Here is a 27107-nt window from a genome sequence, read left to right on the forward strand (position 1 = left end):
AGTTCTTTTTCTGTGTCCAGGGCGCCAGTATAGGGCTTCATGAGCCAGGGCATTAGCGGGTAGGCTGGGTCCCCGAGGATGACTGTAGGCATCTCCACATCCCCAAGAGTTATTTTGTGGTCTGGGAAGTAAATACCTTCCTGCAGCCGTCTAAACAGACCAGAGTTCCTGAACACACGAGCGTCATGAACCTTGCCCGGCCATCCGACGTAGATGTTTGTAAACCGTCCCCGATGGTCCACCAGTGCTTGCAGCACCATTGAAAAGTAGCCCTTTCTATTGATGTACTGGCTGGCCTGGTGGTCCGGTCCCAGGATAGGGATGTGAGTCCCATCGATAGCCCCTCCGCAGTTTGGGAATCCCATCGCGGCAAAGCCATCTATGATGACCTGCGCGTTTCCCAGGGTCACTACCTTTGGGAGCAGTACCTTCACGATTGCCTTGGCTACTTGCATGACAACAACCCCCACGGTAGATTTGCCCACACCAAAGTGGTTCGCGACTGACCGGTAGCTGTCCGGCGTTGCAAGCTTCCAGAGGGCTATGGCCACTCGCTTCTGGACAGTGAGGGCTGCTCGCATGCGGGTGTCCTTGCGCTTCAGGGCAGGGGACAGCAACTCACAAAGTTCGAGGAAAGTCCCCTTCCGCATGCGAAAGTTTCGCAGCCACTGGGATTCATCCCAGACCTGAAGCACTATACGGTCCCACCAGTCCGTGCTTGTTTCCCGGGCCCAGAATCGCCGTTCAACAAAATCCACATGCCCCATTGCCACCGTGATGTCCTGGGCGCTGGGGCTCGTGGTTTCTGACAGCTCTGTGCCACTCTCCGACTTCAGGCTCTCACGGCGGTGCCGTAGCCTCCTCGCCCGATTTCTCTGCATCTGCCTCAGGGAAAGGTGTATGATAAGCTGCGAGGTGTTGAGAACGGCCACAAGTGCAGCGATGGTCGCAGCGTGATCCATGATCGCAGTGCTGTGGCGTCCGCGCTGTCACTGACCAGAAAAGTGCGCGAACTGATTTCCCGCCGGCGCTTTCATGGAGGGAGGGAGGGCGTTAGTGACGGACGGATGACGACAAATTTTTTTTACCCAGAAGGCATTGGCGGCTCGACCCAGAATTCCGATGGGCAGCGGGGACTGCGGGAACTGTGGGATAGCTGCCCACAGTGCACCGCTTCCAATATCGACGCTCGCCCCCTTAGTGTGGACTCACAAAGTCGAATTACTGTCCTTAGTGTGTCCTTAGTGTGGACACACACGTTCGACTTTGCAATATCGATTCCACATATTCGATTTAAGTAAAATCGAATTACCCTCGTAGTGTAGACATACCCTTAGACGCTGATCTCCCGGTCACCTGACCCTGCCTGCCTTCTGATGCCTGATTCTTAGTCTGCCCACTGGCCCGTTTTGGATTCTGACCTCCTGGTATCTGACCACTAGGTCTGACAGCCCACATCTCAGTCATGACAGTATGTGCTGTGCGGTGCAGGCTTCAGGGCACCTGGGTGCCTCTTGCTGAAGTTCCAGGTTTTGCTAGTTGGGTCCTGTGTATCATTTGCAGAGTTGTCAACTCATGTTATTTTCATGAGCGCTCTGATTTTTTTCTTTTTCTTTTTAAGTGTCTCAAAGTTCCATAATGAATTTTTGGCTTTCCAAACAATTGCTACCATCTTTTATTGTTCTCCGTGGGACTGAATCACACTGCCCTGAGTGGAGATGGCCACCACTGAGCTACATGGCTTGGAAACTAGACAGGAAACTGTGAGGGAATAGGGGGATGTGGAGTGCAGTATGGGGACTGCCGGGGAGGACGTAGAATTTGCACCATCCATTCTTTGCCTTGAGTTTTGTATTGAATTAACCCACATCTCAAAGCAAAACTCATTTTACTTCAGAGTATGCTATTTGCATGATTTTGACTATCTCTGAAATGGCCCTAGGTGTCTGTGAACCTTAGAAACTTCCCATGAAGTTGGTCTGAAAGTGGGTGTAATGAAACTTGAAGCCAGATTACTTTTATGTGGATTTCAGATTGTTGCAAGAATTTCACACAGCTGAGTCCCCCACATACAAAGCAGGTTCAAGTGGAAATGGATTAGTAATATCATCTATGAGAGAAAGTTCAAATAAAAATAGTAGGTCAGTTCCTAAAGACCTTACTTAGATTTTACTCAATAAACCATATGGACTTAAGTGGTAGTTTGACCAAGAAGGGACTTCAGGATCTGGCTGCTAGCCATTATGACTAATATTTCCTGAATAACCAGACATGCACGTCAGAATAATTTACCTGTATTATATGTGAAGCACAAACGGTATGGTTAATGCTGAACAGGACAGGAAAAAAAGATGATTCTCTTAATCTCCTTACGAACATACTCATCTTACAGTTTAAATAGAAAGACAATACAAAACACAATGGAATATACAGGGGAGGATTCTGTTTAGAACATCTTTCTCTATGCATTTGTATATCAAATAGTAAAGAGAGAGGCCAGTGACAGTATTTTTGTTGATGGATAGCATATGAGGAAGTCAGCTTTGAAGAGGAATTAGAAAAAAGAGGTGATGTTTCACTGGGATGAGGAGAGAGTTCCAGGCAAAGAACATAAATAAGCAGCCTCTTGCATTCATGTCTGCATTAATATTTTTGGCTGGTGAAAGCTCTATAATTAAATGAACTCAATCAAGACATCACCAAACATTTTTACCGAGACTGTATATTACAAATTTGTTCTTGCAGTACATGGCTTTGCTTGCTCCTACCTGAAAGTGACCTTCCCTGTACAGCAGGGAAAATACATTTTCATCTCTCACTGTATTTTTTTGTTTTAAATTTGTACACCTTGAGTGTATGTGTTTTCTCCCCCCCCATTCTGGATAAAATTCCTCACTGGCAAGACCAAAGCACAGCAGCTACACAGAGTTCCATCTGGCAAGATTGTGCAGTATGCCATTCAATTTTAGAAATGAAATAAAGCCAGCACTGAACAGTCAGGGAAACTGAAGAGCAAAGGGAAAAAAACAGATAGCTTGTCACTTTTTATTATTTTTATTAAGCAAAACAACAGGAGTTTCCAAAACCATTTTTATGAAAGTAAATGTTACATTTCCACAAATCTACTGAGTTTAGTCCAGCTTTTATCAAAGGACTAGCGTATTGGTTTAAAACCTGCTTTTATCAAAGGTCTGGCTGCTAAAGAAGGCTATTATATGAATTATAGGAAAGTTTCTAAGAAAATACTTGTGCTTTTGATTTAGGTATATATTAAAACCCTTCTGCCCATCACCCCTACAGTAAGCCAAGAATTATAGGATCAGGGCCTTAGGTTGTAACTACCTACTTGTGAGGGTTAAACCAGTAGTGGATGCACAGGGGATGCACAAAGTCAGCACATTTTGTTTATGCAAATATGTTTAAAATTTACTGTCACAGGATGGGATGGCCCTTTAAGGGAGTTGATTTTAGCCCCACCTGTGACTAATCAGCTGCCTTGGAGATGGTGAGATTAAAAGACCAACAAGCATCTCAATTGTTTGTCAGAGCTCTAGAAAGGTTCCTGTAGAAGACCTGGGGTTAGGGAAAGAATATGGAAAGGGGCTTGGTATACCTGTCTAGATTAAAAATCTGACTGGGGATACCCAGCTGTGTAGGCAGTGGCAGAAGCCTCGTCTGGGGTGTCGGTAGGTGGAAAAACCTGGTTTACCTGTCTATATGGATGTTGAAGTGTATTTGTGTTTGAACAATGAAAACATCCATCAGAAAAGGGACTGAAATATTGACAGTGTGATGGGAGCTTCATTGACATGGCTGGTGAATTGGCCCCCCTTCGTTGGCGTGTGAATTGCCCCCCTCCTTGAGAGTGGGGAAAATGAGGTAGAGGAAAGGTCTGATGCTGGGTTTGGGTAGACCCTGTTATACTCAGATTGTATAAAAGTTATCAGAAGTAATAGAGAGGTAAATGTAATGAATGATCTGGCTGTAAAAGTGAAAAAAAGCATCCGTGTCTGAGACCACTTGTTAATTTCAAATGGGGGAAATTCCACCTCCAACTGGTATTAAAAGGATTCTGGCCAAAATTCCAATATTCAACTTTTGGACACATTTTCTGGATACTTCTCTGAAGCCAAATAGCAAAGGAGTGTAACTCTCTCCCTATAATACTTGCAATGTGGCTAGTTCAGCCATTTCTTACCGTTTCTTCATGGCCAGTTCTGAGCTTTGACCAGGAAAAATCTGGCATGGAGAATATCATTAGAAAGGAACAGAATGAGATTGATTACTTCCAAAGCCACCTGGAAATATTTTAATGGTGACCATTGCACATAGCTTAAAACTGTCATCCATGTAACTCAAGGTACTAACAGTCATCTTTCAATATATGGGACCAAATGCTTACTGACGTCAATGAAAAGCCTCCCATTGATTTCAGAGGGCTGTGGAGTAAAGTCCATGACTTTCAGTAAGGGCATGAGGTAATTGTGAAGTTATATGGAGATATTCAAACTTGCACTATTATTAGTATTCTTTCCAAGGGAGTTACTTATATTTACTAGATCACTACTGTGATGGAAACAGGAACATACCGAAGGGAGCCCACTTGTTAGTAAGCTCAGATGCATGTAGCTCGGAGGCTTCTGTGCCACCTCATATCCCCTCTTGCTTCAGTTCCATTCTTTTCTCCTCACACCTACGCATCTAATATAATCACGAAGGACTACATCAAGCTTTTCCAGGCAATTGAAAGCTTCATTGAAATTGCCAATGTTTTGTCTTTATCAGTACCATGACACCATGTTGCATACATAAGTATTCACTGTGGTTCTAATTACATGTCTCATTTATTTAAGGAGATTGTACCTCCCTCTCTGTGCATTGCAGTGGGCTTTTGTAGTCTATACTGGGGAACAGTTATGTTTATTAATGTAATAATTCTTGACCTATCATCCATTGCTGATGATATAGGGAAGATAAACTTTCAAATTGGATTGTTAACCCCAGTGATGACTGATTTTTAACTATTTCCTCTAAATGAGGAAATCAGAACAGTTTTTGATGACATTATAAGTATGAAAACAGAGTTGTGACGACTTTAGGAGATCTTATATTGCCTTATAATTAATAATCTTTCTTTCATGCTGTATTCGCTAATGCTTAAAAGAATATGAAGAAAATAAAACAGTTGAAACTATCTTTTTATCGTCTATAAGTTGGAACTGCAGCAGGCCCACATTCAAGGGCAAGGCTTATCCCATGTCCAAAGTTAAGTCTTTAAACCACCAGCATTAGTGGGGTGGCATGTGCCTGCCTCTGCTGGAAACACTGGAAACCCATAATATCCCCAACAGCTCTTGGGACACTTAATTGGTTTCTCTATGATTTACCTCTGTTTTTGCTAAAATTCTTGTTCATAGTTTGAATTTAAAAAATGCTTAAAGCTAGATTTATTCTCTGCTCTATGCTCCAGGGACCATTTTAGCCTTGCTACCTCTTAGCACCTTAGTTTGGATGGACTTAGTTATCCTCACTAAAAATCCTGCTTCTTTTTCTCTTGCATTACTTTACGGTTCCTAGATATGTATTCTGGACCTTACAGATGCCTATATATGGTTAGACATATATGCTCAGCCACTAGATGCATCTCAGGTTTCTGACAGCAGAACCGTACCAGTGTTGTTGTTTAAGCTTGTGTCAGTACCATATGTATTTTGTGATTTTTTTTAGCAGTTCTACAAAGAATAGAAGCAGTGCATGTTTTTTCCTACTTGTGTGACTGGCTGACCAAGAACAGCACACTTGAAGGAATCCCACCATGTCTCCACGTTACCACTGAAGGACTTTAGTCACTAGCTTGCTCCTCAGAGTGAATTGGAGTACAAAGATGCCCTATTGGACATGCTTCACTTCAAAGCCTTCCTAACTCATAGTAGGATCTAAAATATTGTGGAACTAGCCAAGAGGATGTTTTGATTGGCCTGGTGACCACCAGAGAATTTATGGTGGCCTGGTCATGTCCTTAGCAAGTCCCAACCAGAGGTGACATCATCAATGATCAAAAGCCATATAGAGAGTTTTGTACTGTATTTGGGTGATAGGCAACTTCTGCGATGCTCCAGTTTGGTAATGGTCCAAAACCAATATGCAGTTAGAAGAGCATTTCCATATTCCTCTGAGCCAAAATGGCACAATCATGGATGCATTCTGCCTAGGGTGGGGAAGCACTTGCAGAGGGGCTTCATTATCAAGATATTTGGTGTCTCCAAAAGTTATCCTGCTACATAAATATTCTGGGGACTGAGGTGGCCTGGTTGGAAGTGGACTTTGAGAGCCCTCATATCTCATAAAGTGGTCCTGATTTAAAAGAAGGATCAGGCCACCAGTTTTACATAAACAAAGGATATAAAGGATCTTGATTCTTAATCCTGCAGTGGCAAGACTAGGCAATGTCTCGCAAGAAGTTCCTAGATGCCTTTTGCCTGGCAGGAAAGGGAAATTTTATCAGAGCAGGCTATGTGGTTATAGAGTTGACAAGTGGTGACCAGATCAGAGGATGATAGATCTTTCTTCTGTGGGGAACATCCCATATTGTCTGCCACTCCACAGAACACCAGGACCCTTGTGTTCTGTTGAAGACACCTGATAAAGATTTCACTGGTCATGGACACCTTCATTCACTTTAAGGCAGTAGGAAGGATAGAACTTCATGATAGCTACTCCCCCATTCACTATGCTAGCAAAGGCCCTGATTAAGCCCAGTAGAGATACATTTCATGAACTTTATGGCCCCCCATTGGCTAAGGCAAACATGGTTTCCAGTCCTGATGGAATTGATGGTGATCTTACCACATCAGATCATAAGGAAACAAGGGATCTCTTTACATCTAGTCAGGGTTCCTTTTCCCTGTCAGCGTGGCTTCTGAAAGGGTAGTCATCCTAGCAGCATTGAAGCAGGTTGTGAGATGAACATACCAACACATGTGGGAAAGGATTCATTTGGCTGCATTTCAGTGTTTCATGAATGAAAGTAGACTAGTTTTTCTGCATCCCATAGTCATTTTCTGGGGCCTTGTTAAGAAGTCACTTGTGTTTGGGGAAATTCATGTGGTTCTGAGTAAAATGATGAAAGCTCCTTTTGAACCACTGAGAGATCACATTTCTAAGGTTATTTTCCTGATAGCAGTGACTTCAGCTTGTAGAATGTATGAGCATCAAGCACTGGTGACTAATAAAAGTTGCACTGTTCTTCTTTAAGGATAAGGTAATGTGCTACTGTGGTCTCATAGTAAATGCCTTTCAAAAGTCATGATGGAATTTCACCTATTGTAGGGCAGACTCATATCATCTTCTTAATTGGTGATAGCCAAAAAGACATAGCAGTGGCACTCCTGCCAGTCACGTATATGGAGCATAGACCAAGAACTTCTGTAACTGCACATTCTCTGAAAACAAGAATTGCAAACACAAGTACAACTAGTTTTCTCTTTAAAAAAATTACAATTCTATAAAACCACAAAATGAACTAGTGGTTAACTTTATTTTTTTTATTTTTGTGTGTTATGCACATCTTCAGTATCAGAACTATCACTTAAAATGGGACTTCAGTTTTTTAATTGGTAATTGCTGTATCTGCACAGTCTAGCTGAGTGCCAGTGTTATAAAATATTAATGGAAAACTTCATAAAAACCTATAGAGCATGATTGAACGAGGGAAGACGAGGTTGTAAGGTTGATGCTGTAGCAATTTTAGTGATTGCTGGCTCAGTGCCATAATTACAATTTTGTATTAATAATGCCACTTCAGAGCTGGTGTTGTGCATAAATCAGATTCCTTTCTTGTTTTCGCCCTTTCTCCCCTTTAAAAGGGGAACCATTGGAATATATTCTGAGTCAAAGATGTTTGCTAACATTCATGCTAGCACTTCCTAGAATAGATATGGTTAATGCTAAACTGTTGTAGTTTGATGTACAGTATGCTCACTTTAGGCATGTGTACCTTTTTAATTCTGGCTCCTCTTGCCCCCATTCCTGGTGATGTTGCTCACTACACAATCCTAATATGTTGACTACAAGAATGTGGGATTGGAATCAATCCATTTGCCTAAAATAGTTGTTGGGTTGCTGAAAGTCTCCATTTAACTCCCAACCTAAGATCAGAGCATCCCCCCGTAATGCTCTCAGTCTCCAGCAGCCTTGCTATAGGAAAGACAATCCAAATGTTATTCCGCATCTCTGCACGGGTCTTTTGAGTAACTGCTCCAGCTAGATCTATTCTAAATATGTTTCTTGTGTGTTAACCCCCCTCCCCCAAATTAAGTTTATTATTCATAAATGAGAAAATTGATCGTACTGAGTGGAAGTAAAAGTCAGGTTGAGACATTGTACTCTGCAAGGTTTAATCTATACAGTAAATCTGCAATAATCCTCAAACCAGGTCTCTAAGATTCCCCTCTGTTCTTATTGTGACAGTAAGTCATGCTTATTTATGGTGAGTTACACTACAAATATTTTGCAGTTTACTATCAATAATACATCTCTCTGCCTAACTGGGAGGTGCCTAGCATACAGAGCAGATGGAAGATACGATCCCTGCCCCATGTAGTTTATAAGGTAAACTGAACATGATATAACAAGCAGGACACAAGACAGTTGGGAGTGCGGGAATGGAGTCGGGAGTAGAATCAATGACACTACATGATTACTTTCCTCCATGAGGGCTAGCATACAGCATTATGTGTGGTGTTTGATGACTTAGTTAATTTCACATGAGACCTATTTATGCTATGACTCTTGAGGATGGATTTGAATAAGGAGAGGGGGTAATGACCTTGTGGATCCACTCAGAATGAGCGTTCTAAGCAGCAGGGCTGATGTGGAAGAAGGTGTGACGTCATTTATAGGAAAAGCAAATTAACTGGATATCAAAGTGGCATTGTTAGCAGAGCCAAAAGGTGGGAAATGGAGATGCAAAAATAGATCTGGGGCTCAATCTCCCTCTGTGTTGAAGTTATATTTTGTACACCTGAAAGTGGGGAACCAAAGGAAGCCAACTCTAATGACCATGATTATCTTGATGACCTCCTGCAGCAGCAAACTACAGGTTGTGGCTACTTGATACATGAAATATTTGTGCTGCATTTTTGTTTTGTTGACTATCTTGCTGTTCCCATGTTAAGGAGATGCAAAAAGGAAAGACCGACCAGTTTGCAGAACGCCTTTAATCTTTTTCAATACACAGTGTTTTATTTCTTTGGATCTTAGCTCAAATTCAGCCCAGGTTAGTAGTGCCTGCAAGTCATTTAGTCACCCTAGGCAAACAAGTTGGGGGTCTCAGTGTGGTTACTAGTGGATAGATGTCCAGATTTTCAAAACTCTGTCACATTTGGCACTAATTGAGACCCTCAGCAGAGATAACAAGTATTGAATGGGCAAGCGGATTGACTTCCCTCTTATTCTTAAAGGTGCCACCTGCAACTCAGAGCACATTGATAGAGCACTGTGGAGAGACATGCACTGTTGCTGCTTGTGTTGTACCTGCTGAAAGGATAAGGAGAGGACTTCATTTAATTTACAGAACTATATCCAGCAACTTTCACAAGGTCTAAATTCAGTTGAAAATCCTGTTATCTGTTGTCCTTCTGCGGTCATTTATTTTCCCTCAGAGAAGCATAATAAAAATTCTTAGGGGGTAATATAAGTGAAGAGGATATTAAGGACATTACTGTTGCCCTCTGGAAGAGCATTTTGTGTTCCTGCAGGTTTGGACACTGATCAGAGATGGGGTTTTTTAATATTATTAAGTGCTCACTGGAAAATGCCTTCTTTCAATAATGTAAGTGTTCTCTGGAGTCATTTCTTTTTCTTTTGGAAGATTTTACTTTTTTTCCTGTACAGCCCTGTGAGTAATTAAGGTTTGGGAACTAGTTGCATCAGGGCGTTTAGGGAATTCATGAATGTGAATAACATGGAATTGGTTTCAAATAATATATAACAGTACACCTTCTCTTTATTATTCTGAAGGGCACGCAAAAATGTAGTAAATATGGTTTACTTTACATTATTACACCTAATATTTTTTGAAGTAGCTCAGTGTGTGATCCAAAGCTACTCAAATGTCATGTTACTAAAAGAAAAAATGGAGACGAGCATAGATACTTGTGAATTTTTTTGGCTAGCAAGCAAAGCAGATAATTCTCTCTTCTTCCTGCTGCCCCACCTTACTGGTACTAGTAAATAAGATTCAGTCCGTAAGTTGCAGGTAAATAAATAACATGAAGATCATCAGACTGATGGCAAGAAGTTAATTCTCAAGAATTTACCATTATCATATTATGAACTAATTCAATAGATGAATCACCCATGACTTGTCATCTTTCAGTTTTCATGTAATTGTGTGACTCATGCTGAAAGATTTCCTCTTCACTAAGGTAATGGAAAAGTTCATGTATGGTAGCCTGACACTTTAAGCATGTTTTCAATGTGTTATTGGTGAGTAAAATTAAAATCATAAGACCATACTGGGTCAGACCAAAGGTCCATCTAGCCCAGTATCCTGTCTTCCGACAGTGGCCAATGCCAGGTGCCGCAGAGGGAATGAACAGAACAGATAATCATCAAGTTATCCATCCCGTCGCCCATTCCGAGCTTCTGGCAAACAGAAACTAGGGACACCATCTCTGCCCATCCTGGCTAATAGTCATTGATGGACCTATCCTCCATGAACTTATCTAGTTCTTTTTTGAACCCTGTTATAGTCTTGGCCTTCACAACATCCTCTGGCAAACGGTTCCATGGGTTGACAAACAAACAATTAAAAACTGGGAAGTAAATGTTTCTGGAGATTTCAACCATTGGGCACAATCCTACAAAGCTTTAACATTTATACAAGATTACTTAACATATTACTAACTATTTAGGGGGGAGATTTTCAAAGGCCCGAGGGGAATCAGGCATTCAACTTCCACTGAAAGTCAATGGGATTTGTATATCTAACTTCCCTTTGTACCTTTGAAACTCTTCTCGTTAATCATCACCCCCCCAACATGTGAGGTAGGTAAGCAGTACCCAGCTCCTTTTTGCAGACAGAGAAACAAAAGGAGAACGGTTAAGCGCTGCCTCAGAATCAGGAGTCAAATGCAGTAGTTCCTTATTCTCAGCCTTGTGCCTAGGTTTAGACCATGCTGCCATTAATGCTGTTGAGCTATCCTTCCTAGGGGCTGGAGGTCACACTCGCTGCTTAGCTGCAGGGAGCCAACTTAGAGGGCGTTTCAGGTAGCATAGGTGCCATCAATGGCAGCTTGGGTGCTATAGCTTTTAAAAATAGAAGACAGTGTCTTTGTGAACCCCTGGATCAGTAGCCTCAGACTCAGTTTTCCTCTCACTGTCAGTGGTCTCCCTCTGACTGGTTATTTAGTTTCATCTTCTGGCCAAATCAAAAAGCCTTCCCCTTCCCCCACTGGGTTAAATAAGAGTCCAACAAGCAGGACTACAAATATCTTCACCCTGTTCCATTTTCTGGATCACAATCCTCTTCCCAGGGCCTGTGAAACCACCTCTTCTTGCTTGCAGGGGTTCAAAAAGTCCATACCATTATGGGTGTTGGCCTTTAAGGGTAGGCACCAGGAATAACACTCTTGCTACTATCCCAAAGACCAGACAAGGGTGGCTTTAGGAGGGAGAGTGCAAATAACTTATAATTTTTAGTAGGCTAAAAATTACATTTAAAGAAGATATGCTCTAGTTCAACCACAGCTATGGGACTTGAGGCAGAAATTAATATATGGAAGTCCTATGACGTGTTACGCAAGAGGACAGAGTAGATGATCACAAAGGACTCTTCTGGCCTTTTAAATCTATGATTCTGTTAATATATTTTTCAGTTTGTTTGTTTTAAAACACTCCAGACTAGTTCTGATTTCAGTGCAAATTGTTTTCTTTGTTTTCTTTCCAACAGGTGCAGCTAGTTACAACAGTTTTTATGTTTTCTGCAAAAGTTTCTGCCAAGCTGTGAAGCCTGGAAAACTGCGGGTCCGTTGCAGTACATGTAAAGAAGGGACACTGACTCTGACAAGGGTAAGCAAGAGATTTCAAGTTTTTAAAGAGGTAAAAATTATGTATTGAGAAATAATATAAACATATTTAACTGCTGTTTATAGCTTCGAAGATGAAAACAAAGATTTGTAAACATTTTATTTATCCTTCCACTTCCACTTATTATTTTTTTTTTTTTTTGCTCAGTTCATTTATGGAAAACTTTTCAAACTTGCACTCTTACGTTGCAAAGACTTGAGCAGGTGCTTAATTTTATGCACTGTGGGAAGTCCAGTGGGCACATTACATCTGGGTTCCACAAGACTCTGAGCATTAGGTGCTGAGACCTGGATCCACAAGGGACTTTTAAGCACCTAGAATATCACTGGAACAACACTGTGATTCACAAACCCTGAGTTAGGCACCTAGTATCCCTATACAATGAATGGGGAGAGATTCATAAAATTCCAGAGGGGACCACTGTAATCATCCTGTATAACACAGGCTATAGAATTTCACCAAAATAATTCCTTGAGTGGATCTTTTAGAAAAACATGCAAACTTGATTTTAAAATTGCGAATGGTAGAGAATTCACCACGGCCCATGGTAAATTGTTCCAGTGGCTAATTACACTCACAGTTAAAAATGTGTGCCTTATTTCCAGTCTGAATTTGTTTAGTTACAACTTCCAGCCATTGGATCGTGTTATACCTTTCTCTGCTAGACTGAAGAGCCCATTATTAAATATTTGTTCCCCATGTAGATTATTATAGACTATAATCCTGTCACCCCTTAACCTTCTCTTTGAGTTGTTTGAGTCTATCACTTTAAAGCATGTTTTCCAATCCTCTAATCATTCTTGTGGCTCTTCTGTGAACCCTCTTCAATATAGCAACATCCTTTACCACTACCCCAATTTTTGTCATCTGCAATCTTGATCAGTGATGACTTTGTTTACTTCCAGGTCATTGATAAAAAGGTTAAATAGTATAGGGCCAAGTGCCAATCCTTGCAGGACTGGACTGAAAACACACACACTTGATGATTCCTCATTTACAATCACATTTTGAAACCTATCAGTTTTTAATCCATGTAATGTGTGCCATGTTAGTTTTATATCATTCTAGTTTTTTTAATCAAAATGTCATTCAGTACCAGGTCAAATGCCTGACAGAATTCTAAGTCTAAGACAGGCCTGCACAACTCGTAAAGCGGCGAGGGCCATATTACTCCAAAGAAAACAGCTGAGGGCCAAGCCCCCCCCCCCCCCCCCCCCCCCCCCCCCCGCCCGCCCACTCGCCTCCTCAGCCCCCCATCCCCTCCGGCTCGCCTACTTACCCCCCGCCACTGCCCACCCACTCGCCTCCTCAGCCCCCCTCCCTCACCCGCCGCTTGCCTACTCACCCCCTGCGGGCCGCACAGTGAGCCCACGCGGGCCTCATGCAGCCCCTGGGCCGCATGTTGTGCAGGCCTGGTCTAAGAGATAGGCACTTAAGGATGCACAAAAGCCAGCATGTTAGGTTGCTCCCTGCCTAAGTTAGCCAGTAGGAGATGCCAATGAGAAGGGAGTGTGCTAAGCCCCTCCATTCTCATGGAGATAGACACTTAAGTCAGGGCTGCTGGGAAGCACCTACCTCTGCTAGAAATCCACAACTGGAACCCCTCTACTGGAGTAAGGAGGCTTAGATGCTGTGGTAGGGTGCTATTAGCAGCTATAAATAGACCCCCTTTGGGGAGCCTGCATGCTCGTCACTTACCACACTCAGGGCACTGGGTAGTTAAAGTAGTAGGGAGTTAGTCTGATTAGGTTAGTGGGGATCACTTGCACCTGTAGGGATTCTGATGCGATAATTAGTTCACCAACTGGATTGCCCAGAGAAGAAAGGAAGCAGCATAAAAGGCTGAGCCAGGGAGCAGGAGGAAGGACACTTCGATCTGCTGCTATATTGTGCTGTACCTGGAACATAAGAGAAGAAATAATAATAAAGATATTTGGTGAAGGTACCCTGGTGGAGTGTGTCTGCTGTTCAGTCACCAGGAGGGCTTGCCAGCCCAGGTTTCCAGGGCTGGAGTGAAAACTCACTTACACCTTTTGTGGATCTGGGCACTTAAGTCATTTTTTGTGAGAATGAGTTAGGCACCTGCCTCGCATCACCCAAAAAGGCCAGAGGAAGTAGCGTACCCACGTATAACTTTAGTTCAGTGTTTAGAGCACTTACCTGGCAAATAGGAAACTTGGGTTCAATTCCCCTCTTAGGCAACAATGGGGAGAGGATTTGAACAGGGGTCTCCCTGCTTTCTCAGAGTGCTCTAACTACTGGGCCATGGCATAGTCCGATGTGAGAATCGCTCCTATTGAAGCTGTTCCACTGTGTATAAATAATTTAGTCATTGGAGCAGAAGGACTGGACTCCTTTGTCCCGCGCCGCTTCCCGCAGCCCCCATTGTCCTGGAGCGGCGAACCGTGGCCAGTGGGAGCCGCGATCGGCCGAACCTGCAGACCCAGCAGATAAACAAACCGGCCCGGCCCGCCAGGGGCTTTCCCTACACAAGCGGCGGCCCCAGTTTGAGAACCACTGCTCTAAGTGGGTGCCCTAACCATCAGGCTGCAGAGTGGGCACCTCCACCTTCATTTACCCCATGCCAGGTTTTGAATGGGACCTGACCCTGTAGGAAACCTCTGAATGCACCTATGAGATTGGGCCCCAGAGACAAGATAGGTGGATGAAAGCCTGTATTCTCCCATTTTGTGGATTACTCTGGGCTTGGGTAAGAGATATGTGTCTAGGCATCTCCAGTGAGGCAGCAGTGTACATGCCCAGAAGCAGAAACTTAGGCACCTAAGGAACTTTTACTGCAAAAATGTAGGTGCCAAGTGAGTTTAGAGTTGGCTTGGCTGCTGCCTACAGGGTTAGGCGCTCCCAAAGCCGGCACCCCAGCAGTCGCCTAGGTTGCCTGACACTAAATCTGGCTCTGGTTTCATGCGACAGATGCCTGTTTACCTATAAACAGCTCCCTCATGTGGCTCTGTATTGATTGATCAATTGCCAATAAATATACTATGTGTTGTTACTAGTTCTTTGGATCTATCTGCTGGTTTGGTTAGCCCACTGTGACTTTGTCTGGTCAGCAGAGTGCCAGTGTCTGTAGCCTCACATCTTCAATCAAGAATTTGTTAAATGTTTACCAGAGTTCTAAGAAGTCAGTTCCCAGACAGACCAGGAGGTAGCAGGTGGAATCCAAGGGGACTACTACCACCCAGAAGGAAGGATAGGGCGGTAGCCTGCTAACACCAGCTGCCATATATAAAAGGAGGAAGAATTAAGTAGTGAATATTGTGCATGAATGGAGATTTAGTACTTCTGCTTTTACCCTCCAAAATGTTGAGCACTTATATTGGACTTGGGTTGCATCCGAAAAAAGGAAGGATGTTGGTTGAATAAGTACATATATCTCCAAAAAGGGGACGACTTAGAGGACTTTTTGTTGGAGGCTTGAGGAGTTTTATTGCTTATACACTGGGGAGTGAGAGCTTTTCTTATACTGCCTGAAGTCTATCGCCTGAGGTTGCTATAGAAGTGGTTTCATTTTTTTTCAGAAGAACTGAGCACCCACAGCTCCCATAGATTTCAGGGGGCTTTGTGTGCTGTTTGGCATCTTTGGAAATCAAGGTACTTTTAATAGGTGTCTACATTTGGCCTTAACTTTGGTTCACAAAGAGTGGTGGGTTTTGCTTTCCATTTTTTGTTCAATAGCTTCTGAGTGTTTATGTCCAATGCTTCAGGGAGATCATTTTAAATGAAAAATGTCTATCCTCATTGAAATAATAAAGTGTGATAAACATTGTCAAATTGTTATTCAAAAACTTCTGTCTTTTAGACAAAACTTTAATGTTATGCTTAAGTCATTTGAGGGTCCCTTTAACTTATTATTGAGGCTTTGAAGAAACATATTGAGGCATTCCAGCTGAACAATTGTAAATGTATCTCAATCAGTCAATTCTAATGATATGTGGCATTGTAAATTGAAGACTCCCACAGAACCTTTGAGAAAGATTGCTCTTTTTTGTATTTCGAGAAACTAATTAATGGTACTTTCTTAAGGGTATTTCTCTCTAAAGAGAAAGAGGGGCATGGAGTAAGGTCTCCTGACTCTAATCTCTGTTCCAACAGTGATTCCCTCTATGGCTTTGTGCAAGTCACTTTAGTCAAGATTTTCAAAAGTATTTTCTAATTTTGACTGTCTCAAGTTCTGGATGCCCCGCCTTAAACACCTGGGTCAAAATTTTCAGTCTTGTATGTCCAAAGTTAGACGCCTGTATCCATATATAGGGACCTAAATAAGAGGCCTGACTTTTTCTGAGGTGCTGTGCATTTGCAGATCTCATTGACTTCATTAGAGGTTGTGTGTTCATCACCTCTGAAAATCAGGTTCTTTTGGCATTAACCTTTCTGCCTCAGTTTCTCAGGCTATAAAATTAGGATAATTCTGGCCTGTCTCAGAGAGCTGTTTGAAAGGCTTTGAACACAAATAGGGATAAACTTGTTTCTCTTTGACTTTCATCTTAATTATTATTCTTAAATACCAAGGCATGCAGAAAAGAACAGTGTGGCTCCACCAAGCAGCCCAAACTTTTCAGGTTCCTTCCAGAGTTCAGGTATCATCACCTTATGAGAGATCAATGAGCTGCAAGAGAACCAAGAAGTTAGATTCCACTTCACAGACATTTTACTGGGCCATCTTTTTCACCAAAGCTACGTTTTAATGTTTAATCAGTAATGGTTTCAATCAAATCTACATTAAAATAACTTGACTCAAAATTGTCTTTACCTCATATTTATAACTTTGGTTCATATTCAAATTTATATTGTCAGCTAGATGTCAAAGCTGCTGAAGAAAAATGCTGTTTTTAATAGCAGAAAATGAAGGGAATTGTTAAAGAACTGTCACATTTCCCTTTGTGTTGCTAACACAGAGCACAACTTAGGTTCTTGTCCATACTCCCTAACTTTACAGAGTATGTTTTTATTTTGCTGCTTCAGAGACTTAAGCAATAAAGTCCTGAGACAGGATTGCATTTACAGATTCAAACAGACCTTAGCATTAGCTTCCTCATGCTCATTATTCCTAGGGCTTGTCTCTGCAGGTCTTCCTATTTCTTCATCTAGTTTTCTCTTAGCTCACAGATGCTCCGTCTTCTATTTTGAGGAGTTGGAATTAATGAGAGCCATCTGATATGCCAGGGTGAGTCATCAGAATAGCTCAACATTTCCACATAGAGTCCTAAAATCTGACAACCTATCACAATACCCTTGCCTCTTCTGTCCTCATCTCCTCCCTCCCTCTTCAAACGTCTCCGTTCTGTTTCCAATCCTTTTTTCCCTTTATGCCTTTTTCCACATCTTTCTGTCTCTCTGTCCTCTTTTCCATTGCTTCAGCCATCCTAGTTGGTGCCAGTTTCAGGGCTTTGAGTGCTGCAGCCTCTAGTGATGTAATCTTCCAAAACTCAACCCACTTCTTATAAGTTACTGGAGATTGTGGCTTCAAAGGAGACATTCCATTATCATATTGCTGACACAGCATAAACATGATGCCAGAAATAAAACTGGGACTCTAATTGTCCTGCACATAGTAGACGTTTTACCAGTGGGCTTCCTGGGGCATTGCCCCACAAAATATTTTTGGATACTCTCCTCATTCTTGGTTCTACTTACAAACTTGAACCCAGTAACATTTAAGCTGAGTCAAATTTTGAAACCATTCTAACATTAAGGGTTTGAAGTTCTTATATGCATAGTCTTAACTTTGCCAAAATCTAACTGAACTTCCACATATTTGAGATTCCCTCATCACACTTCTCTTATTTGGAAAGATTCTAAGCATTGCTCTTAATTTTGGTAATTGAAAAAAAAAGACTGAGTCTCTTCCCCCCACTCTGTTCCCCATAGTTCCTAACAACCCTACTATAAAGACCTTAGTATAAAAAGCTCTAACATGGCAGATCTCTCAACAAACCTCTTATATCTCACTGTTTGCAATCTACCTGGACTACGTTATTTTGGCATCTATGGGGTAAATAATATAAGGAACATATACAAGCTGTTAATTTTCACTAAATGAGCAGGCTACAGCTGCTTGTTTTTCTATTAGCATATTTTACATTAGACATGTACAGAACCTCTCTGGAAACTGTGTAGCAGCAGCATCTGCCAGTATTAAGATTGGTTCAATATTACAACTTTCAAAGGATTCATATTTTTCTGCAATTTGAGATCCCCTCTGAGAGAGAGTGAAATGGTGTATTTTGTCTAATCTATCTACTTTAGATTTTTCTATAATGCTTGTGCCCACTGTTCTAATCTACACCTAGGATGGTTTTTTTGCATGGTTACACATGTGTATTCCTCTCAGGTGTATATGTGCCAGAGCTGAAGAGCTTTCTGCAGCAATACCTGTTGGAGCGGTGTTTGCACCCTGTATGTCCTTGTGTCCCCTCCCAAGGCTTTATCAGGGTGGCACAGCCCTGACCCCACCCCCAATTCCTTCTCCTTGCCCATGGCCCGAGTTGGAGCTCCCAGTGCACTTTACCTCACTTTTGTTTTCTTTTGCGTCATTAGGTAGTTCCGCTTTTTATCTATTTGTAAATAGTTAACAGTTACTAACTGCTAACTAAGTATATTTTATTTTGTAAAGTGTGTTTTATCATTTTAGTTTTTGTGCTAGGCACTGTTGGTATGCAGTGCTCTCCAGGCTTTAAGCACTGCTCATTGCGTGGGGTGTCTGTCCCAAATAGTGATCCTCTTATGGGCTATCTTTTGAGCCTCAGTGAGGGGCACATTAAGGAGAGGTGCAGTATCTGCTTCTCATTCAAGAGCAGAATGCAGATTTAGAGAGACCTGTGCTTCAAACCCCACCTCATGGAGCAGGCCACAAGGCTGGTCCCAAGAAAGTCCATCAATTCTCTTTTTGAGCGTGTCACAGTCCAGGCTTATTAAACTATGCATTTCTCCTGTCATAGGGACAGTCTCGTGTATGCATTGCACTGCTACCCTTACCCCCCATTCTGCTCATCCCACAGGTGATCCTCCAGTTGAAACAAAACCATTCCAAGATAATTTTTACAGCTTTGGTGTGGTTGAAACATTGCTGATTCTCTAATCTTCACAGCCTCTCAATTTGGCCTCTGTACCTCCTGCTTCCTCTTCCAGACCTGCTGTCCCAACAGCATGGACAGATATTGCACCCGGACTCAAAAAGTCTGCACCTTTTGACATGGCTATTGACTGGTTAGATCAGTCAAAGGACAACTGCTCTGTAGCAATTCAGAAGGTATTGCCTAATAGCAGAAAGGCAATCCTCTTGACCCACTTATTTAGCTAAGTGGAAGTTGTTTTCAAGCTAGCCCACTTTCTGGAGGATACCTCCATCAGAAACTATGATTTAGGACATTTTGGAGTACTTGTTACATCTGAAATCCTCGGGCCTTTCTCTAAGCTCCCTAAGAGTCCACTTAGCAGCAAATTATCCTTTAGTTCATGGAAGGTCGTCTTGTATGTGCATGTTTGTTTTTTAAACTGATGGTTTCTAGATTTTTTTTAAAAGGGGTTGTTTGACTCTTTCCCCCAGCAAAGGATTCATTGACATCTTAGGCCTTAACACTGTATTAACTACTTTAATGGGCCCCTCAGGTAGGCTCAAGCTCAAATGTTCTTTGCTTCATCTGTGTTGTCAGACATCTTTTCTCTTAGACATCGCATCAGCCAGAAGAGTTGGTAAACTTCAGGTTCTCATGGGAGGACTGCCATACACAATATTTTTTTCAAAGATAAAGTAGCTTTGAAGCCACAGCCTCCTGACTAAAGTGATTGAGATGAAAAGCAAATATCAGACAATATAGTAGTTTTGTATTTGTCCCTAAACTATGCACACACAAGGATGAATGTCTGCATACTGTGGATGTAAGGTGAGCATTAGCCTTTTATCTAGACAGGACTAAACCTTTCCAGTTGTCTCCAACTATTTATCGATTATGCCAACATAATGAGAGGTCAGGCAGTTACATCAGATGGTTTCTAGGTGGATTATTTCCTGCATTACCTCAGTTTACAGCATAGTGGACACTTCCTCCTCCACAAAGACTATCGATTCATTCAACGAGAGCTCAAGCTACTTTGGTGGCTTTTTCTAAAAGATGTCCCCATACTGGACATTTGTAGGGCTGTCACTTAGTCCTTGGTGCATACTTTCACCCATTATTACACCATGATGACTGCTTCAGTATCTTAATGATACTGTTTGTGAGTCACCTGAGTGCAATACACATATGCAGCCACTCAAAAAGGAAACAGTTACTTACCTGTATTGTAACTGTTCTTCGAGCTGCAGTTGCACATGTGTATTTCCTGACTCGCCCTCCATCCCCTTTGCACCAGAGTTTCCAGTATGAAAAAACTGAGAGGAGTTGCCCTTAACCTCATAAGAGGCCACGAGAATGTCCAGGGTGCATGCACCACCCTGTTAGGTACTGCTGCAGAAAATTCTCTGCCTCTGTCGTATTGGATGCGCACACACCTATGTGGAATACACCCATTCAACAACAGTTAAAATACAGGCAAGTCATCATTTTTTTTACCATCCCAAAAAACAGAATACATGGCATAACTACTCCTGCATTTACTTTCCCAGCTGAGTTTCAATAGAACAATATAATTGAAAAGACAAAAGGTTCTTCATTCCAGGAATTTGAGATGGCTTTACTCAAAATTTCCAAAGGGGTAATATTTGTTGTAAATTTTAACTTAATGTAATGGATATATTGGAAAGTAGCCAGTCAAGTTTTTATAAATATACTAAAATATTTTGGTTCTGTGATTAAAGGTGAGGTGCAGATTTAAAGATGTGGTGAGTACTGATTTTTATTTCCCTCACAGTTTTCATTGACTGTTTCAACATCTATGTATGTTTCTATAATTTTAGATGTGTTCTCACCTGATCTGTGCCTTTTCTAGGATTGCTGTTCTCAGCCTTCCTGTGCCCCCCTTCCATGGGCACCAGCTTTGTATAATTTTTGGTGGTTCCCAGAACGGGTCCAAGCAGAGCTGTCCCGTCTATAGGATGGACTGGGGCAACAGCCCTGGGCCCCGCGCTTTGGGGGTCCCCACGCTTCAGGGGGATGCGGGGTGCAGGGTGGTCTGAGGGGTTATTGGGGGTCCTGGTGCCGGCAGCAGTGAGCAACCCGGCCCCAGCCTCCCCGCCCCGCCGGCTCCCGGAAAGAGGTGGGGCGGGGGGTTGGGGGAAGGGGTGTAATGGGGGCGGGGCGGGAAGAGGAGGGGTGGAGTCATAGCGGGGCGGGCTGGGGCCGGCTCGCTCGCTGCTGCCGGTGCCAGGCCCCCTGCTAACCACCCGGGCAGCCCTGGACCCCACGTCCCCCTGAAGCACGGGGCCTGGAGCGGTTTCCCCACTCCGGCCTATGGACTGGATGGCTCTGAAAATATAAGCCCAAACATTGGTGGAGCACGGGCCAATGTAACTCGCTGCCTATGCCCCCTTCCCCTGCTTCCCCAAAATGCCCAAGTTACCGCTTTCTCATTCTGATGGTCTGCTTTTTGTCAGACAGCCTGAATAACAGGAAATGGAGACTTTGAAAAGGAGACTTAGTTCCATTATAATTATTTATTAGCATTGGGCCTCGATTGTTCCTTCCAGATCTGTGCAAGGAGGGGTCCCTTTGTATGCTGATCTTTCTCTGCCCAGAAAGAAAGGGGTTCTTAAAGGAGCCCCATCTTCTTTTTCCTGCCAGCTGGACAAAGACCCAGTGCATTCAGTTTCAGCTAGCACATTTTCATGGGAACTGCTGTAAGTATTTCTGTGTCTGGGACTGATGATGGTCCCATCTCACTTCCTCCTGAGGCAAACACTTGGGTAGAACATAACTCCAGCAGGGGTAGCTTGCAATAATGCTAATTGCCACTATTCCTCGCATTTGCTTGCACAGGATTGAATTTAAGCTGCTGGTCCCTGACAACACCCTGCCTCTTCCCCTGTATCTTCCAGCATGCTCCCTAGCTCACTGGTTCTCAGTTTATTGTAGCTGTAGAGTTCTATTATGCATGTTTCTCTAGACTGTGCAAAACTTCTGTCCATGTGCTGAGCAAAAATGTAATTCTCAGAACTAATGCATTGCCACTGCACCTTTTTCATCAGTGCCTGCAGGCCTGAGCCAATTGTGCCAGACTCAGGATAGTGCTGTCAGTCCCTCACTTTCATACACCATAAAAATTCATTTTTAAAAGTATTTAATCCATATCTTAAAAACAGAATTACTTCACTTCTGAAATTCCACCTGGTTATTCCAGTGATAGCTGAGAGGCCTCTTCTTTAATGTATATTTATTTTCCTTTTGGAAATAGGGAATTGGCTGAAGTAAAACTAACATAGTCAAGCCATCAAAAGTGTGTATGTGAAGCACCACTACAAACTTTTCTGAAAGGAGCCATACCTGTTGTGAAAACATTTTTAAATTGTCAATACACTGACTAGCATTAGCATTTACATGGCATCGTAGCAAAAGTTTCTTAAGAAGCTCTCTTATTCCATAAGTAGCAACTCACAATGTAAGCCAGCATTTGTTCCAGTAAATTTTATTGACATGAAAGTGAATACCTGTGTAAAACCTACACAAAGCTTTGGGTGACCTCAACTTAAAGTATATGGTAATCCTTTTCTGTGTGGAAGCTGGGAATGACCAGCTTAATTGAATTGAGCATTCTTTTTTTCCTGGCATGCAGACTGATATTTTAAACATTACTTATTCATTTAAAACATCCTTACTCTCTAAGACCTTCTTTAACCGTCATGCCTATTTGCATATTATTATTTAAGTATATGATGTTGGAAGTGAATTTAAAACTTATGGGACTACAGTTATTTAAAGCTAAAGAGCCGCCCCTCCCCCCCCCACACACCTTTTTAAACAAAGATTTAATTTAAAATTTGTAATTTCCAGATGACAGCTAGGGTTGCATTTTATGAACATTTTATGACCTGATGCTGTAAGGGAGATATATACCAGATTGAATTTAATTATAAAGAAACAGCAGTTGCTAAAAATGTATAACCTCTCCCTCCTTTCACTAATTAATCAAGAGCATAAGTATGGGAGTCTTTTATACACCACCCACAAGCCTGCCAGCAACTTTCACAAATAGCTTGCAAAGCTTTGTCACCAGTATCATACTGTTTTTGGCATTTTGTTGCATTCAGGTTCTTTTTAATAATAGAGTATCACATTTTTTAGCAGTAGCCATTGTTCAGGTTGTAAGTACACAAAGATCCCTCTTTGTGGAGAAATGAGTTGTGATAACAATCAGATGTGGATTTTTTTTAAAGTCTTAGGCCTGGTCTACACTAGGCGTTTATGTCGAATTTAGCGCCGTTACATCGAATAAACCCTGCACCCGTCCACACCACGATGCTATTTAGTTCGATATAGAGGTCTCTTAAATTCGACTTCTGTACTCCTCCCCAACGAGGGGAGTAGCGCTAAATTCGACATGGCCATATCGAATTAGGCTAGGTGTGGATGGAAATCGACGCTAATAGCTCCGGGAGCTATCCCACAGTGCACCACTCTGTTGACGCTCTGGACAGCAGTCCGAGCTCGGATGCTCTGACCAGCCACACAGGAAAAGCCCCGGGAAAATTTGAATTCCCTTTCCTGTCTGGGCAGTTTGAATCTCATTTCCTGTTTGGACATCGTGGCGAGCTCAGCAGCACTGGCAACGATGCAGAGCTCTCCAGCAGAGATGGCCGTGCAATCGCAGACTAGAAAGAGGGCCCCAGCATGGACTGATCGGGAAGTCTTGGATCTCATCGCTGTGTGGGGAGATGAGTCCGTGCTTTCCGAGCTGCGCTCCAAAAGACGGAATGCAAAGATCTATGAGAAGATCTCTAAAGCCATGGCAGAGAGAGGATACAGCCGGGATGCAACGCAGTGCCACGTGAAAATCAAGGAGCTGAGACAAGGCTACCAGAAGACCAAAGAGGCAAACGGACGCTCCGGAGCCCAGCCCCAGACATCCCGTTTCTACGAGGCACTGCATTCCATCCTTGGTGCGGCCACCACCACTACCCCACCAGTGACCGTGGACTCTGAGGATGGGATATTGTCCACAGCCGGTTCCTCGGACATGTTAGCGGACGGGGAAGATGAGGAAGGAGATGAGGAGGACGAGGCAGTCGACAGCGCTTGCAACGCTGATTTCCCCGACAGCCAGGATCTCTTCATCACCCTCACAGAGATCCCCTACCACCCGTCCCCAGCCGTTAACCAGGACACAGAATCAGGGGAAGGATCAGCCAGTAAGTGTTTTAAACCTCTAAACATTTATTTTTAACAGAACAGGAATTTTAACAATACCAACAATGGGTTTCTCATGATTAGTTTGCCCTAGGCGCTTAACGTTTCAGTCCCTGGCAGTGCAACTATTAAAAACAAATCTAACAATGTCCGGTTTTGCATGATTGTTCTGCCCAAGCCGCTCTACTGTTTAGTCCCTGCCACTGCAGCTACAGTAAAATGCGGTCTACATGTCCGGGGATAGAGCAGAAATCCTCCTGGGACATCTTCACGAAGCTCTCCTGGAGGTAATTGGAAAGCCTTTGCATCAGGTTCCTGGGGAGAGCGGCCTTATTGGGTCCTCCGTGGTATGAAACGTTTCCGCGCCAGGAGACCATCAGGTACTCCGGGATCATTGCCCTGCAGAGCATGGCGGCATACGGCCCTGGTCTTTGCAGGCTTTCCCGGAGCATTCTTTCTTTATCTCTGTCTGAGATCCTCATCAGGGTGATGTCGCTCATGGTGACCTGCTTTGAATTAGGTAGGGGAATGTTAGTATTGGGACTGCTTGCCCGTTCCTTTACAGAACTGTAACCGCCGGTTTACAGCCACGCGGTGGAGGCGGGAGAGGGGCGGCATACAGGGATCTTTCCCTGGGACAGCCGCGAGGGGGTGGGACAGGGGCAGAGTTGATGCTGGCCGGATTGCTGGCAGCATGGACTAGCATTGCTTTCAATGTGAAAGGAGGCCAGTGCTACTATCAAAGTTTTAAGCAGCCACAAGTCTACGGCTTACCATGTCTGCCTGCTACAGAAATTCCGGTGTCCTGCCCCGCTTCTCAAATCGGCAGTGCAAGACCCCAGGCACTGAATGCGAGGGCCGAAAATTCGACCTTGTCCTGAGTGCGCATGTGATAGGTACAGTGCATGGTCTTGTTCACAGAGAAAGACTATGTTCTTTGTTCACAACTACATTTATCTTTCTGAGGAATTCACTCCCTTTTTCCCATTCCCACAGCCACATCTGCGACTGTCTCCCAACCCAGCCTGGCATCACACACCCAGAGGCTAGCGCAGATTAGGCGGAGGAAGAAGAGGACGCGGGAGGACATGTTCTCAGAACTAATGGGCTGCTCCCAAGCCCAGGCAGCACAGCAGACCCAGTGGAGGGAGAACTTGTCCCAAATGCACCGGACACACATGGAACGTGAGGAGAGGTGGTGGCAGGAAGACCAGCAGGTGACTCAAACGCTGCTTGGACTTATGAGGGAGCAAACGGACAGGCTCCGGCGCCTTGTTGATGTTCTGCAGGAACGGAGGCAGGAGGACAGAGCCCCGCTGCAGTCTATCAGTAACCGCCCTCCCCCGCCACCAAGTCCCATACCTCCCTCACCCAAAGTCGAAAGAAGGAGGGGCGGCAGAGTCTGTGAAAACTCTCATTCCACCCCTGCAGACTGCTCAAGCACCAGAAGGCTCTCATTCCCCAAAATTTGAAAAGTCCTTTCCTTCCCGCCTCACCCAAGCCCCCGTCCAAGTTTCACCCCCCAGTTTCATGTGTGGTTGTTAATAAAAAATACGTTTCTGTTCATTATTGTTTCCATCATGTTCTTTAGAGGAGAGTCTGTCTGAAGGGGGGTAGGGGGGTTGGTAATTGGACAGGACAGCAGCAGGGCACACACACAGTGCAGTCACTAGTTACCCTGGTCAGTCTGGGAGGTGGTTTTCATGTTCTGTAGGGGGGTGGGGGGTTGCTCTGTGACTTTGTGGCGGGGGAGGGCAGTTACAGATCTTATGCAGCGGCCCTTATCCTGGATCATAGAGCCACGCTGCAGGGGATCTGTAACCCTCCTCCCCCTGCCACAAAGTCACAGAGCCACCACATACACGCAGTCCCCATCAGGAGGGCTGGCAGTCTCCATTGAAACAACCAGTCCACCACTGCGGAGCCTGTCATTCCTGCAGTTTAGAAGCGTCATTTGCATCAGTACACTACACCCGCTCCCCACCACAGTCTGCGTCCCAGGTTTAATACATTCCCGCGAAAACAGTAATAAAGAAAACGGTGTCCATTAACAAAATAGAAGTCATTTTATTTTTAAAGGTGTGTTGGAAGGGGGTGAAGGGGGTATGTAACTGGAGAGGATAGTCAACATTGACTGGGTAAAGAAACGGGGGCAGGTTCAGCTTCTCTGTACACAAACTTAAAAGTCACAGGTTACCCTGCTCACTCAGGAACCTAGCTTTCAGAGCCTCCCGGATGCACAGCGCGTCCCGCTGGGCTCTTCTAATCGCCCAGCTGTCTGGCTGGGCGTAATCAGAAGCCAGGCTATTTGCCTCAACCTCCCACCCTGCCATAAAGGTCTCCCCCTTGCTCTCACAGAGATTGTGGAGCACACAGCAAGCTGCTATAACAATGGGGATATTTGTTTCGCTGAGATCACAGCGAGTCAGTAAGCTTCTCCATCTCCCCTTGAGACGGCCAAAAGCACACTCCACCACCATTCTACACTTGCTCAGCCGGTAGTTGAACAGTTCTTTTTCTGTGTCCAGGGCGCCAGTATAGGGCTTCATGAGCCAGGGCATTAGCGGGTAGGCTGGGTCCCCGAGGACCACTGTAGGCATCTCCACATTCCCAAGAGTTATTTTGTGGTCCGGGAAGTAAATACCTTCCTGCAGCCGTCTAAACAGACCAGAGTTCCTGAAAACGCGAGCGTCATGAACCTTGCCCGGCCATCCGACG

General features: G+C 43.7%; 1 protein-coding gene across 1 annotated transcript in view; it reads left to right on the forward strand.

The window, feature by feature from the left end:
• PRKN (parkin RBR E3 ubiquitin protein ligase) overlaps positions 1–27107 on the forward strand; it is a 969496-nt gene that overhangs the window by 212086 nt on the left and 730303 nt on the right. The window contains exon 4 of the mRNA XM_026649533.1: positions 11954–12072. Coding sequence (XP_026505318.1) covers positions 11954–12072 — 119 coding nt within the window. The remainder of the gene's footprint in view (positions 1–11953; positions 12073–27107) is intronic.

The sequence above is a fragment of the Terrapene carolina genome, unplaced genomic scaffold (genome assembly GCF_002925995.2).
Source record: "Terrapene carolina triunguis isolate 2854851 unplaced genomic scaffold, T_m_triunguis-2.0 Scaffold85, whole genome shotgun sequence".
Lineage (NCBI taxonomy): Eukaryota > Metazoa > Chordata > Testudines > Emydidae > Terrapene > Terrapene triunguis.